This window comes from Lates calcarifer, linkage group LG7_1 (assembly GCF_001640805.2).
Source record: "Lates calcarifer isolate ASB-BC8 linkage group LG7_1, TLL_Latcal_v3, whole genome shotgun sequence".
NCBI classification, from domain to species: domain Eukaryota; kingdom Metazoa; phylum Chordata; class Actinopteri; family Centropomidae; genus Lates; species Lates calcarifer.
The window spans coordinates 9,888,187-9,902,879 of record NC_066839.1 but is presented as its reverse complement, the minus strand read 5'-3'; the positions used below and the strand labels follow the sequence as shown (position 1 = coordinate 9,902,879).

The 14,693-nt window shown below is 43.6% G+C and overlaps 1 protein-coding gene across 1 annotated transcript in view; it reads right to left on the bottom strand.

Moving 5' to 3' along the window:
- syne1a (spectrin repeat containing, nuclear envelope 1a) overlaps positions 1 to 14,693 on the bottom strand; it is a 116,622-nt gene that overhangs the window by 28,751 nt on the left and 73,178 nt on the right. The window contains 16 exon segments of the mRNA XM_051071859.1: positions 1,871 to 2,044; positions 2,138 to 2,332; positions 2,805 to 2,966; positions 3,386 to 3,499; positions 4,681 to 4,821; positions 6,932 to 7,162; positions 9,677 to 9,820; positions 10,605 to 10,787; positions 10,907 to 11,029; positions 11,763 to 11,948; positions 12,272 to 12,409; positions 12,551 to 12,733; positions 13,275 to 13,427; positions 13,675 to 13,830; positions 13,934 to 14,099; positions 14,273 to 14,559. Coding sequence (XP_050927816.1) covers positions 1,871 to 2,044; positions 2,138 to 2,332; positions 2,805 to 2,966; positions 3,386 to 3,499; positions 4,681 to 4,821; positions 6,932 to 7,162; positions 9,677 to 9,820; positions 10,605 to 10,787; positions 10,907 to 11,029; positions 11,763 to 11,948; positions 12,272 to 12,409; positions 12,551 to 12,733; positions 13,275 to 13,427; positions 13,675 to 13,830; positions 13,934 to 14,099; positions 14,273 to 14,559 — 2,736 coding nt within the window.

Here is a 14,693-nt window from a genome sequence, read left to right as displayed (position 1 = left end):
GTCCCCTTTATTCACATAGGGCTACAAGAGCCCTGGGTAATTCTCCACAGAGAGTTTTACACAACAATGCAGAGAGCCTCATAAAACTCTTTTCCTTCTATTCAGAGTTGTCACTGTGTCATTTGAAGGGAAGGTGAAGAAACTCTTGTTCTCTCTACACTTTCTCACCACAAAAAGCCTCCTTAAGTCATTCTCTTCCTCTCTTCTGGCCCAGAATCAAAAAGCTTTTTAGGTTTTGCTCTGATTGACACACCTTCAAAGATGGGTGGGGTTTGCTATGTGCAGAAATACAATGCACGGCCCGAAAAGTTTAGACTCAGCAAAGTATTTGATTAAGCACTGATCCATGCGAGACTATGCTTAAGTGGTTTTTAAGCTGTTTACAGTGCAGTGACTTTCTTGTATTGTGTAAGTGTTGAAATGAACAGACTGTGATTGTATAGCAAATAGTTAACAACAGCTAACAGTTAAATCAGCCAAACAAAAGCGCAGTAATCCAACTATCCCAACTATTATCTATCTATTCTAACTATCCTGGCGCAGAAACCACATTCTGATACAATATTTAAAAGCAAAATCACTTTAATCATTATCTAACAAAAGCCTTTTATATTTCATAATCTTCCTCTTCTGTTCATTCCTGGTTTTTGCTCTCTCCCTGCCTGAATAGCTCCACATCAGTGTTTTCCCTTCCTCACCTCACCTCTCTAAACTTCATATTCTTGCTCTCATTGCGTCCTTTCCTGTGGATCTATATTGTAATAATCTGCGCTTTTTACCCCCCTGGAGATGAGGATCCACATGGGCCGGACCTTTAGACCTGAGCTCGACAGGAGCCATATGTGAGCTGTAATCAGCTTACTGTCTCCCAGCTGCTACAAACACACACACTTTAAACACTGATTTCTTTTGCCTGAGCCACAGAGCTAGCATTATTACTGCTGACAGGCCAATTACACTGTATCATAGGATGAATGTTTAAACATGTATTTGCATCAGTTCTGGTCCTGAAGAGTTCAGGTCACATATTTTCACAAAAAACACTTATTTTTTAGTCAGTTTAAGATTGTAGCTAACTAATCTAAAATTAATGCTAACTAATACTATTTATAATTAATATTATTAGTCAGATGTCAGTTAGTGATCAAAATCACTGAAATATGAAAATAATTTACTACATCAAAAACCTGAATAAAACCTTCTCAAGGACATATAATGCATCAGGCTGAGGCTACCAGCGCTTAGCCATAGATTGTAATTACCCCACAGATAAATGTGACGTTACCATAGAAACAGGATGAGTGGGGGCAGAAAACTGAGGCTGGTGGAGGAATGTTTGAGGACTTAGTAAGGACGGTGATCACAGAGGGACACAGAGTCAGACCCTAATCCTAATCCCAGTGTCCTTATCCTGAAAAAGTGTTTCCTGGACATTAGTGGGCTCACAGTCTGTTGTGTTTTCAAAGAGTCCCATATTCAGTGACATTTCAATAAATTTCTTCTTGTTTTTAGGGATGAACTGAACACTTTAATGTGTGACTGAAATAGTAACAGTAATATAATACCAAGGGAATGAATCCAAGGACAGGCTCTATTTCTGGAACAGTGATGCAGCCAGATATTTCACTTTAGCCTTTGATAGCTCCCTCTTGATAGAACAACATAACATAGACTTTCATACGGGGCAGCGGTACGAATTCAAAAGTTTTCCTTGACTGTGTCAGTTGAGGAAAACTTGAAAGAATCTGCACATATCAGGATAGCGACAAGCAGCCATCTACCAAGGAAACATTGTCATCCTCTGGAATCTAAATAAACCAAATCTCAAAATCTTTCCATCAGCTGGTCAGTCAGCTTGATGATATCTCACCTGACAGTCGATGAGCTGCTCCTCCATGTCCATGTCTTCATTTTGGGGCTGAAGTGCAGAGCTGAGAGTGGCACGAGTGCTGAGCAGCCAGTGGTCGAGCTCCTCAGCCTCGCTGTGGTAACGCTGTAGCGCCTGTTCCTGACGCTGCTCCTCTAGCTGCTCGCTCAGTTTCTCCTGCAGAAGTCAATGCAAAATGATGGTTGTCACTGGTATATTGGAGAAGTAAAAGTGTGTGAATGTGATCTTTTCAAGTGTCCGGGCTCCCACCTCCAGTAGCTGCCTTTTTCCTGAAGCCTTCATTCGAATGGTGGCCATCCTCTCTCCCAGCACAGTAAGAGTTGACTGGAGCGCCAGTTGGTCACCAGGCTCCCCATCGCTGTCGCTGTCTGCCAGCTCCTCAGAGAAACATGTCTGTAACTCACCAATCTCATCCTGCAGCATCAGGATCTCATCCATCAGAGCCTAGAATGACAGAGATCAGAAAAGTGTGAGAAGTAAAATAAACAGTTTGTTGAAAAATTGTTGAAGGAGAGGAAGAAGAGAATGAAAAGAAGATGGCGAGAGAGTGGCAGCGGAGGGTTTGTCCAAACTGCCTGGCAGTGGTGTTACAAAAAGGAACTGTATCGGCCGTGGCTGTGAAGTTGGCATAGCGACGGAGAACAGTGCCACGCAGTCTGTGCAACCATTGCACAGGCTGGTGCAATATTAAACCCCTCAATCATTCTCTGTTCTCCCTGAGCAGCCTTGTTTCTTTTTTTTAATCATTTCTGTCATTTCCCCAGGAGATGTCTCCTTTCTGCCTTATAATTTACACATATTTTCACATGTAACACTACTTTATTGGACTCCACTCCTCCTCTCTTTTCTCTAACCCCCCACACAAACAACTTCCCAATATTCCCAGTCCTCTCTGTCCTCTCTCCCTCTCACTCACCTGATGTGCAGCCATCTGGCTCTCGGGGCTCTTGTTGGGCTCCAGGCCCTCATTAAGCGCCCCCTCGATGGACTCCATCTTGGTGGAAATGGACTGGAGGGACTCCTGATAGTGCTGCTGCCGCTCCAGAGCCTCATACAGACTCTTCTGCTTCTCGCTGATCTGTGGTGGGAGATGGCGGGGTTGGGGGGAAAGAAAGACAGAAAGAAAGAAATGAATGGTGGCAAAAATGAGACGGCAGCTGGAGAGGAAGAGCTGGGATAAAAGTCAGCTGTAGAATTGCCTCTATTTGTGTCAGTTCCAGCTTTGGCACGAGTGCCGTGCTGCTACAAATACACAATCCACAATCAGTTTGTGAGATTCAAAACATCAACAATAAGACAGACAACTTTGAATTATAGAATGGGCAACTGCAGCCGCTTTTATTTAACTGGCCCAGTTCTATATTTTGGTTTGTTAAAGGAAACTTTGTGGATATGACGTACTGCATTTACTGTACAGAATAAATAAGGAAAACACAGCTTAGTAGTGATTTTATATTTGATTTCATTCATTTTATTTTAGCCGATGATGTGACGTACCACATTCTTGAGCGTTTCCCAGGATCTCTGCAGGTCGTCCAGGTTGGCAGCGCTGGTCTCCATGGAGGGGTCATACAGCTCCTGGAGGGGAGCTCGGCTTAAGGTGCCTCGACCCTGTGACACAGTCAGAGTAAGTTTTATCAGTCTTTGAATGTATCAGCAGTACACACTTGCCACAGTGGTTTTCAGGTTTACTGAAGAGATGTGCTGGTTCTGATGTGTCCTTATGTCCTCAAACATGCTGTCAACAATTAAATTTACACACATGGAGTACTTAGTAATACCTTATATTGGCATTTGAAAAAATGACCATTAATCTGTTCTAATTCTCTTATTGAAATTCACAGGGCACAGAGTGAATGGTTATGGTAGCTCTTGGTTATCATACTCCAGGATGGATCAGGATCAGCCTACAAGCTCAAATACTTCTACAGGACCAGTATGGACCAAAATGTAAAAGTTGTAAACACTACCTATGATTTGTGTTTTATATCTGTTTTGTTCTTTGTGGATGTTTTCACAGCAGCATCTGGTTCTCATCTCATGAGATTAGTTTAAACTCTCACTCTCCCATGATATTTTCCGTCTATGACTTTGTAGCTGCTCCACACTCTGCCTTTGACCTCACTGACTTTTGTCTTCTTTCAACACTGACACATCACAAGACAGAAGTCCTACATTGAAATTTCACAATAATAACTACACAACAAGCACGACCTTTGCTGTTACACCCACAACAAAGTGCTGCTGTTTCACTGCAGCATTATTTTAAGTAACAGATTACACATACAAAAGCTATTTTAAAGTAACTTAGTTATATTTAGAAAATGACACACTCATTCTGATCTCAGCGAAAAAGCAAGTGGCAAACAAACTGTCTTCAGCAAAGTAAATCTGCAAACATAATGCTGATAAAGAGGGAAAGCAGGGGTAGCACAGCAACTCTCCAGATGTTTTAAACATCCTTTGTGTCGACAGTGGTGAAAACGGGGAGGTCATGGTTTGGTCAGGTGGTGGCGATGGGATGGGACTGGGTGGCAGAGTTATCATGTCCATTTTCACAAGTTATTTAGTCGCAATTGACTCCAGATGCATTTACAATGGAAAACAGTAATATCTGGTGTGACATATTGAGACAGACAGATTGAGGTGGAAGTTTTTTGTGATGATAGACAGGGAATTTGAGGTTTAACATGTAAAATGGACAGTGGAGGTGAGGCGGGAGGCCAGGTCAGGTAATGCTGGAGGGTTTGGGAGGTTACTGGGGCAGGGTGAAGGGGGGGGGTTTGCAGTACCTGGTTAAGAGGAGCATCAGCGTTAGCCCCTGGGGAGGGGGAGCGGCAGGCAGGGGGAGAGGAGACCTCGCTGTTGGTGCCCTCCTCCCCTGACTCCTCCGTCACAGGGGAGAGGAGTGTGTGGCAGCGGCCGGCTGTCATCTGACCACACAAACGCACCGCACATCAAACACACACATCAAAGAAGCAGGTAGAGGTAAAGGAGGAGGGCGAGCGAACAGAAAACAGGCAGATAAAAGGAGAGAGGAGACAGAGAGAGAAAAACGACGAGAGAAAAGAAGAGAGATCATAAAAATTAATGGGGGAGTGCAGGTTAGGCAGATTACAGTGAGCACACTGCTGATTAATTAGACAGTGAGTAATCAAATAACACGAAGAGGAGACCCATTAGATCACATTACTGCTGTTAACAAAAAACACTGCAACCACAGCACACATGCTGCCATAGCTCAGCAGTAAAGAGACATAATTCAGTGTAGCATTGCTCTGTGCTAATCGACAAACACTGGATTCCACTGGCGATGAATGAGCCACTAGGATTTTTTACAGGATACATCAGAGGAAAGGAATGGCCAGGAAGTCGAACTCACTCATACAGTGATTACTCACACCACACACAGATTCATGCATACTGTAGAGTTGCAGTTTCAGAACCACAGTAATTTCCTTCCCGTCACAGACACATTTCCCTTGAGGCATCCAGACAGTATCCATGTCTCAGACAAGTTTGAAACTTTTCATAGATATTAAAGCTATGTTTTACCTGGAATATTCCTCTTAAAGAGCTAGAAATGAACCACTAATACAGTCTGATGCATGAGTACAATCAAAAATTACACTACAGGTGTGTTCTACATAAAAAAACAGTAAGAAGGTGAAGTCTAATGGAAACCCCCCAGAGTATTAATACCTTGCACAAAACATAACTTATGTATGGCATAGCTAACAGAGAGTGAGACTACTGAATACATCCACAGCAGCAGCAGCAGCTGTGACAGAAGTAGCACAGTTGTCTGTGTGCCTGCATGCTTCAGTAGAGAGGCACAGCTGAAATGTGAGCCAATTCCTACTGGGCTGCTTTTTGCCAGTTAATGCAGAACTTGGCCGACTGACTCGGGACCTTGTTACATTCTGAGAACTTTTTTTCCCGGGCTTTATGATGCAACACAAAGCAACGCAGGAGCGTAAACACAACGGCATGTGTGGGAAACTCAGTGACTTTACATTGTGAGATTAGTTAGAAACTGAACAGTTCTGCCACTGTTTTAACTATAGTGAACAATAACAAATCAAGGATATCAGCAGTCCCAGCAACCTATTTATGTCATACACAAAATGTTATCATGCTCTGCTCACACACACACACATGCAGTAATATCCTGTTTCCTGGCCTGCTGAGACTGAACACACCACAAACAGCAGTAACAAGGCAAGAAATCTGAATCAGACTGAGAGCCACAAAGAGAGAGAGACAGGAAAAGAAGGCAGTGAGGCGGTATTTTTTTATGTGCAAACACTGAAGAAAAATGAATGATCAAGCTGAAGATGGACACAGTGTAGTAGCAGGCAGACAGATTCAGGCTAATATGAAGCAAAATGAAGTGACACAGCACAGTATGAGTGCAGTAATACACAAGAGGAGACTGCCAGAATAGTAACACTTTAGGTGAAGGGAAGATAAGAGAGAAAGCCGGCTATTTTTGTGCAATACAAAAATCAGGCAGAAAGAAAGAGAGGCAGAGAAAGAGGATGATAAGAGGGGAAAAAACTCTTTTGAACCTGGAATTATTTTATATTTACCTATCATGGACCGCTGTATAGATGCACATGTATCCCACTATAGGCAAAATGCCATCCCAATGGCCCATATATTGGAGGATTTTTATTCTGTTGTTAACTTGGCCTTGAATTGTACTGATATAAGTTTGTACACTGTTCCTGGGGAAATCAGAGAGTTAAACCTATAATCATAACTGTCAGTCTCAGGTTTCTTCTAATTTGGGATAACTTTTAGCTAATTATACTATTGTGAAATGATCTGTATCCACCCTCTACAGACCCCAAAAAGGATCCATGGGGACCCCTGTATTTCACTTTGAGAACTAGTAGTCAGGACAGACAGGGAGACAGAGGCTACACATGCAAACACACACACAAATATGGGCCAGACAGGCATATAGCCATGCAGTATGTACATGTGTGAGTCTCTGTGTGTCTTGTGTATGTCTCCAAAAAAGGCTTTGCCACTCACCATGACGACAGAGGGGTGTGCTGGAAGCTGCTTGGTGGCGGCGGCAGTGGCGGTTGCCACGGCACTGGGCAGCTCCTCATCACTCAGCTCATCCATGCCGTCTGAGAGGCCCTCCACCTCGCTGACTGTCAGCAGCATGGTGGCGTGTTTGGCCTTCACCGTCAGCATCTTGCACTTGGAGTGGAGCGAGGCGATCTGCTCCTGGTAGCCACGGATCTTCTGGGCCAGCTCCTGTCAAAACATCCCCCCAAAACAGAAAACACCACCGCCCCCAGGGTCAGGAGAGTGTGGTTCAGTCCACAATGGAAGATCAATAGTTCCTGGTTAAGTAAGATCCTGAAAAAAAGGGAGTAGCTGAGTTGGTTCAGCGTTGAATGTGGTGCCGGTATGAGAGGAGTAAGTAGAGCAGACGCATTCTCTTCTCTCCCCGGTCTCGCTTTTCGGCTTCAGTGTGTAAGTGTAGAAAGAGAATATCGCTGCTACTCTCTCTCTCTCTTTTTTTCTCAGTCTCTCTCTCCTCTGTATTTCTGAGCCAATCAGAGCGGGACAGAGGCGGGTGACTCGGATCGGTGGTGAAGCCAGCAGACAGGATGTTTGGTTGAGAGAGAGAGACCCTTGCAGAAATAGTTCAAAATCCCTCTCCTACACATACACAAATGATAAGGAAAAAAACAGGAAGTGATCTCACTGCCTGCACCCCCCCTTCCTCTGCCTGCCCGCTTCCCTTCTCCACCAATCCCGGAGGAAGATTCCTCTCAACAAAAGAGAGCTGCAAGGAGAGAGGGAGTGTTTATGGGGGAAGAATGACAGAGATGGTGTCAAATTACAGCTATGGTATGAGCCAGCAGGCCGGGTCCAGCTCCTCCTTCCCTCCTCCCTCTTTCTACTCCCTCTGTCCCGCAGATGGTCAATGCACTGATAATCAGGTCATGTGACTAACTGGGTTGGTGGAGTCACAGCTATCTGCTCAGCTTAGAGATCAAACTCAGACATAAACACAGTGCCATGTCAAGCCAACAGTGAGATTGCAGCGACAGGAAAATCTCACGTGTTCCCTGCCAAGGATCGGAAGTAGATAAAATCTACCAGAATCACACAGATAATTTAAAATGTAATAAAAATTGTGTTGCCTATGGGGAGATTTGATCCGTTTCTCTGCGGGTTTTTGCCTCTACCCCCCCACACCCCCTCCTTCTCGATCTCTCTCCACACAGGAGATCAAACACACTTCCTCAGCAAAATAAGGCTGCAACAGAAAGCACAGGGCTGAAATAATGCAGGTGAAAACCCTCCTATCACCTACGCTGCATCAAACAGAAATCTATTCAGATGATATTTACATGCACCATCAGATAAAGGAGTTGTGTGCGTGAGATGGGCTTGTTGAGTCACAACACAATATTCTCCCAGAATGTGATGTTTATTCTGGGTTTTCTGATAGTTTTCAAAACATTGATTAATTGGCTGGTGTCTGCATTTTGAGTCTAGACATTAGAAAAAAAAATATCCACACTGAACAATGACTGCAAACAGTAAAAGTGCAAAAAAAGTGACCTTGAACTGATGACACCTACAACTACTCTAACGGCTGAATGACAAAATGACTAATGCACAGTCTGTTTCAACCATCAGGTCTGCCCACAACTGCTTTAACATATACAGTATATTTCCTGCTGCCTCAACTTCTCTTTTTTTGCTTTTTATACTCCTTCAAGTATAGGAAATGTGCAATGACTCAAGTTGTCTATTCTGACTCTTATCTCTTTGATGTTGAAAAAAGATGACCTCATTAGAAAAGCCGCTGAATTCATCGAGCAAATGAATTCTCTTAAATGTCAAACAAAGAGCCCTTTGAGTAAAGGAGAAGTAGAATACTATAGGAGATCTAAAAGAACTGTTATCTTGGTTTGTTTAAGATTCTGGTTTGATCATCTACAGCAAAACCTCTGAAGCTCTTTAGGTCATGCTGTGCATTCTGTCTGTAAAGACTATTTCAGCCAATAAAGACCTATAAATACAAAAGGTTAACTCTATGGCCACAAGTGTGTTTTTGGTCTGGGCCTGTTGTTTATGTTTCAGGCTCAGCCTCTCAGCTTCAATTAAAGGAAAAGCTACAGATCGCAATGATATATTTAACAATAGTGTATTCTGAGTTGACAGTTTGGGGAAGGCACTTTCTTGTTTCCTGTTTCAACATGACAAAGTCAAGTCCATGTAAAAATGGCTTTCTGAGTCTGGTCTTGAGGAATATGACTTACCTATACAGCCTGACCTCATCTAACACCTCTGGGATGAGCTAAAACGCAGACTGTGAGCCAGTCCTCACTGCCTAACAATACTATTTATTCATTGTAACCTTTACTTTAACAAAGGAGGGCCATTGAGAGCAATAAAAGCAGATGAAAGTTACTGTGCATGAACTAATTATACAACAAACAATTTAAGGGACAACATCAATTCAAAGAAAACACATGCATTCACACTGCTCTGTGTCAGTCTAAAGGGATTTAAATTAATTAAAAGGGATTAACTTGTCAAGTTTTACAAGCTTCTGCAGATTGTTCCACTTGTGTGGAGCATAGTATTTATACATGAATGGGAGAAAATCCCTGCAGCCAGGTTCCAAAATCTTGTGGAGGCTGCTAATTAGGCTGCTAATTAGTTATGGAATGACATGTTCTAAAATCACATATAGTATGGCTGTAATGCAAATGCTTTTATTTCAAAGTGCGTGTCCTCTCTCACCTCATGGTGGTGTATTTGAGCCTGAAGTTCCTGTATGTTATTGGTGGAGACGGGTCGGTCCTGAATGATGCGATGGGCCTCTTCTATTAATCTCTGGAGGTTCTTCACTTCCTGTTCATACTGCTCATACTGCACCACAGCCTCCTGGCAAAGAGGAAGCAGATCAAGGTAAGGCTGAGGTGACATTTTTTTGTAAAATCATCTTAAAAAATGATTTTCATAACTTTAGTTTGTGTATGCTACATTTCCATGATAACACTCATAACACATATTGTGGTTACTGAGTTTAAGATATGAATATGTATACAAGCACTCTATCTCAAATATGACCCTGAGCCAGAACACCGTGAGCAAAGATTCATTCAAATCTTCCAGGAAAAAATACTAAGATGCTTTAAGTGTGTGTCCTCCAGACAGTCTCTGAAGGTCAGTTGTTTTTTTTCCGCTAACAGCTAATCTTCACTACAATGAGCTTAAAAGCAAAGTCACCCTAGAGCCAAAGGATCTGAGGATAATGCTGGTCTGATGGGGGCTAAAAGAAAACACAGACATTCCTAAAGAGGCCTGTTGGGACACTACAACAGAATGCAGACCATCCACTTCAGCAAGTGACAAAGTTCAAAACTACGCAACTCCTCTCACACGGAAACAGGTGATTTTCTGTTTAGTTCAGCTGCTCAGAGGCAAATGTCTACTACTTACTACTGAGGATTTTCGGGTCTACAGTTTGTAACTTGACAGATTAGGAAGCAATTTGGGGACAAAGACTGATGAAAATAATGAAATATAGAAAAGCATTACCTTCTATTGTATTCATTAGTTAAATGCTTTAACAGAAATACAGCTCTCAGCTCTGTTATTTATATTAACTTTGATTTAATATGTGATAACTAATCAACAGTGTTCGTGATATGAGGACTGCCTCTACCTGCAGGATGTTGCACTGCTGGATGGTGGTGTGCTGCAGTTGGCTGGCCTCTTGCTGCAGAGACTGAGCGGTGCGGCAGATAGGCAGACTGGCCACTACCTCCTCTGGTAGCCGGAGGGCGCTCTGACACTGCTGTACGGCCGCCACCTGCTGCTTGAAGCTCTCCATTTCCACCAGCAGACGCTTATGAGGGAAATGAAGGGGGATGTTGGAGAGAGAGGAGGAATTAAGGGCTGTGTGATACTGTGTATGTGCATTCTGCAAGCTGAACAGATAGAAAGCATTTTAAAATGTGTGTCTACCTGTCTCTGTATGAGCTGCTCTCTGAGGCTGAGCCTGTTGAGGTCAGGGGAGGCAAGTGTGACCTGGATCTGGTCCACAGCTGCATGGAGGCTCTTTACCTCTGCCTCCAGACGCAGCATGTCCTGAAGACAGACACAGGCAGAGCAAATAAATCAAAGGAAAGCACATGTGGGGGTAGGAGCAGCTTATGGTGTAGAATGTATCATCAATATATAATGTAGCTTCTATACAAAGGAGGTAGAAATGAAAGATTTTCAAAAACTATAACCTCTGATGTGGACCTGTTTCTAGTCTATAGATCTTTAAATCACACCAGTCTGCAAAAATATTCTTCCTTTGACTTGTGAATAGAAGCTTGGTATGCCTTTAAAACAAAGCTCTTCATCTGCAATTTTTAATTGACCTAAATGTATCATGTGAAAGAAAATTAAATCACCAGTCACTGCTATTAAAACTTGTGCTACGTCTGCAGTCTAGACCTACAAGGAATTGTGAACAGATTTCCAACATGCGATGTTATAGGCAACCATCAGCAGCAGACTGTCATCTGGGTACCAGCTGTATGGCAATCAGATTAGTGTAACAGATCACTGCTGCACAAACTAAAACAGCTCATTCCTTCATGATGGCGTAGTAGTAGGTCAGAGACCATAAGGGGGCACTGTTGGGTTGTGGTTCTGATGTATTTGACTCACTCTGAAAGGATGTGTCTTGGATTTATGAAATGTAGCTGCAGCTCTTGAGAATTTTAATTAATGACGATAATTTGATCACAGTGATCTAAAATGGTTCTGAGGTGAAGTGTTATTCATATCTAATTCCTGTAATGCTCACTTGAAAGCAAATGTCATTTACCTTTGCCGCATCCTGCAGACTCTGGAGGCGAGTTTTGGCGGCTTGCTGCAGCTCCTCCGTACATCTGCTGAGGTGTTTCACCTGCTGGCTCCACCCCTCTATCTGCAACACCTCCCCCAGCTGCCCCTCCCTCTCCCCCATGGCCTCCAAGTCACCATGGAGACCACGACACTCCCGCAGTAACGCCTGTCACCATAGGAACATAAATTACAAGTCAAAGAGAGGAGCCTTTTTTTTTTTAAATCAAGCAATTATACTAATTAAGTCTGGCCAAGACACAATACAGTACATGACATTTCACTGGAAATCAAACAAGTCTGTGAGCCTAATTAGCTGCAAATTTGTGGAGTATCTTCAAATTTAATAGGTAAATAGGGGAAATAGCAGTATTTATTTTTGTGGAACAATAAATATAAACTGTAGACCCAATATTTTGCGCAGGAAAACAGCAGCTTTAAGACAATTTAAAGCCATTCACACTCTCTGGTCTGTGACTCATTAAGACTCACCTGATGTGCTCGAATTTGCTCCTGCAGCTGGGAAGCAGAGCTCCAGATGATATTACCAGTAACCAGAGCTTCTGCTTTTTCTGTCCAGCCCAAAATGAACGCCTTCATACCCTGATACTCCTCCACCTGTCTTTCTGCCTGCTCACAAGTGAGAGACAAAGGCCAAAACAACAGAAGATTTTGTGCATAAGGTAAATGAGTGAGATACCAGAATCACCTGATATTGGCCACAATACTGGAAACTTGTCTTTGTCTTAGTAAACTGAATGGACATCAAACCTTCTTCAGTCTGTTGGCTCTGTCCTGGACCTGCTGTGTGGTGTGGCGCTGCACCTCTGTCAGTTTGCTCACAGCGTCGCCCAGCTGCTTACACAGCAGAGGGTTCTGCTCACCAAACTCTTGCACTGCTACTCCTAACTCTGCCAGAGAGCGACAACAGGACTCACACTCCTCACAAAGAGCCTGGAGAGGAGAGGTAAGAGGGTGAAGCAAAAAGGGAGGAGAAAGGAGAAGTGGAGAAAGATTAACGAAAAAGGGGAGGTTAGGAGCGGGGTAAAACTAAAAAGGTAACACAATCTGCCTGCCAGCATCTCTAAAGATCACTAAACACCTGTAATCTGTACAAAAACCAAAGTGTAAAGGCGACAAGTTGTGGTTCCACAGGAGATTTGTGATTAATTAGAGAGCTTTAGAGGTGCTGGTGAGCGGAATAGTTCAAAAATTACAAACTATTCCTTTAACTACACAAGCTTTGAGGGTCTGCAGATGGGCAGAGGAGTGAAAGAAGAAACAAAGTTGGGGCGACAAGAAGGAGAACAGGAGGGAAGGGGCTCAGACTCCCATCTGGAATACTCCTCTCAAAAGTGGGTCACTGTTGATGGCAGGATTCAGTTCATGCCATTCCAACTCTAACACACTCATTAACCTCAACATCTGCAAAATGAATAGCCAATTTAACAGGGGTTAATTGCTTGTTAATTAGTCAGTCTGTCTAGCTGATTACTTTGGTGTCTTCTTTGGCCTCCGCCAGGTCGGCACTCTTGTCTTCCAGTTTCAGAGCAATGGTCTTCAGCTTTGCCTCGATGTCCTGGAGTCGAGAGCTGAAGTCCTCTTTCACATCCCTGGTCTGCTGCACCTCCCTCTCCCTCGCCTGGACCTAAAGCATAGGGCAGAAATAACAATTCACTTTACGTACCTCACTTTAACATAAGCCTTACACACCAGGAAATACTTTGATTATTTTAACCTTGTTTATTCTAAACGATGCTTTATAGTCCCCAGTGTCTGGTCATTTATGCATAACATTTCATTACAAACCTACTCAACACCTATGTGACAGCCCCAACTACTTAATAAAGCTACCACATTTAATAAAATGTTAAACCGTAGCCAGGAGAGGTCACCTGGTCTTCAGCGGAGCCCAGAGCCAGAGCCACTTCAGCCAGCTGCATGCTGAGCTCAGAGGGCAGACCAGCCTGGAGGTCCTGGTACTTAGACTGTTGCAGCTCTGTCATGCGCTCCACACTTTGGCGTCTGCTGATGACCTCTCCGTGTGCAGTCTAAAACACACAAAATATCAGATGATCGTCAGTCTTTTCTGTCACATGACATGATAACGCATTTATTTATTTAGAGTGTCTGTATGTACATGTCGTGACCAACCTCTAGCTCTTGGAGTAGTGAATCCAGGTCTGCAGTTGGACTCAGTAGTAAGCCACGAGTGTCTTGGATCCATCCTTTGACCAACCCCAGCTCCTTCTCAACCTCCTCTCTCTCCCTCAACTCCTGGTGTACCTGAGCCCTGCTCGCCCGCACCCGCAACACAAGACTAGACAAGACACAGCAAAAATATTTCAGTCTAAATTTGAATTGTGTCCTTTTCCTGTGATGGTGATTTCCTCCTGATAAAAGCTACTAATACACATTTTCTTTTCATATAAAGTCATGTGTTACATCCTGTTTTTGGCTGGCAAGAGCAGCCACAGGGACTTGATCACTCACCTGTCGTATTGCTCCTGCATACTTCTGATCTCCTCTAGGCACGGTGTCTCCTCATGTCCATTCTCTGTCTTTTTCTCTGTCACCTCCTTCTCCTTCTCCTCCCCTCTGAGGCTGCGGGTGTGTTGCCCAAGCAGGGCTAGGATGGACTGCTCCCTCTCCACCTCCTGGCTGAAGGAGTCATGGTACTCTAGGAGGCTCTGAAGTGCCGTCCTTGTGGCAGCCTTCTCCACTGTGCTGTCTGGGACACGGCTGTGGAGGTCTTTGGACACAGAACGAACTTTCTCCATCTAAAGGCCAGAGAAGCCAATGTGCATAGGTTTAGATTCAGATTTATAGTACACTGTGGAGTTTTTGACCACTAGTAGCACTGTGGAGCAATTCTTTCATGAGTGGGTCCTAATTTTGTTTGTATAGTGCGTGT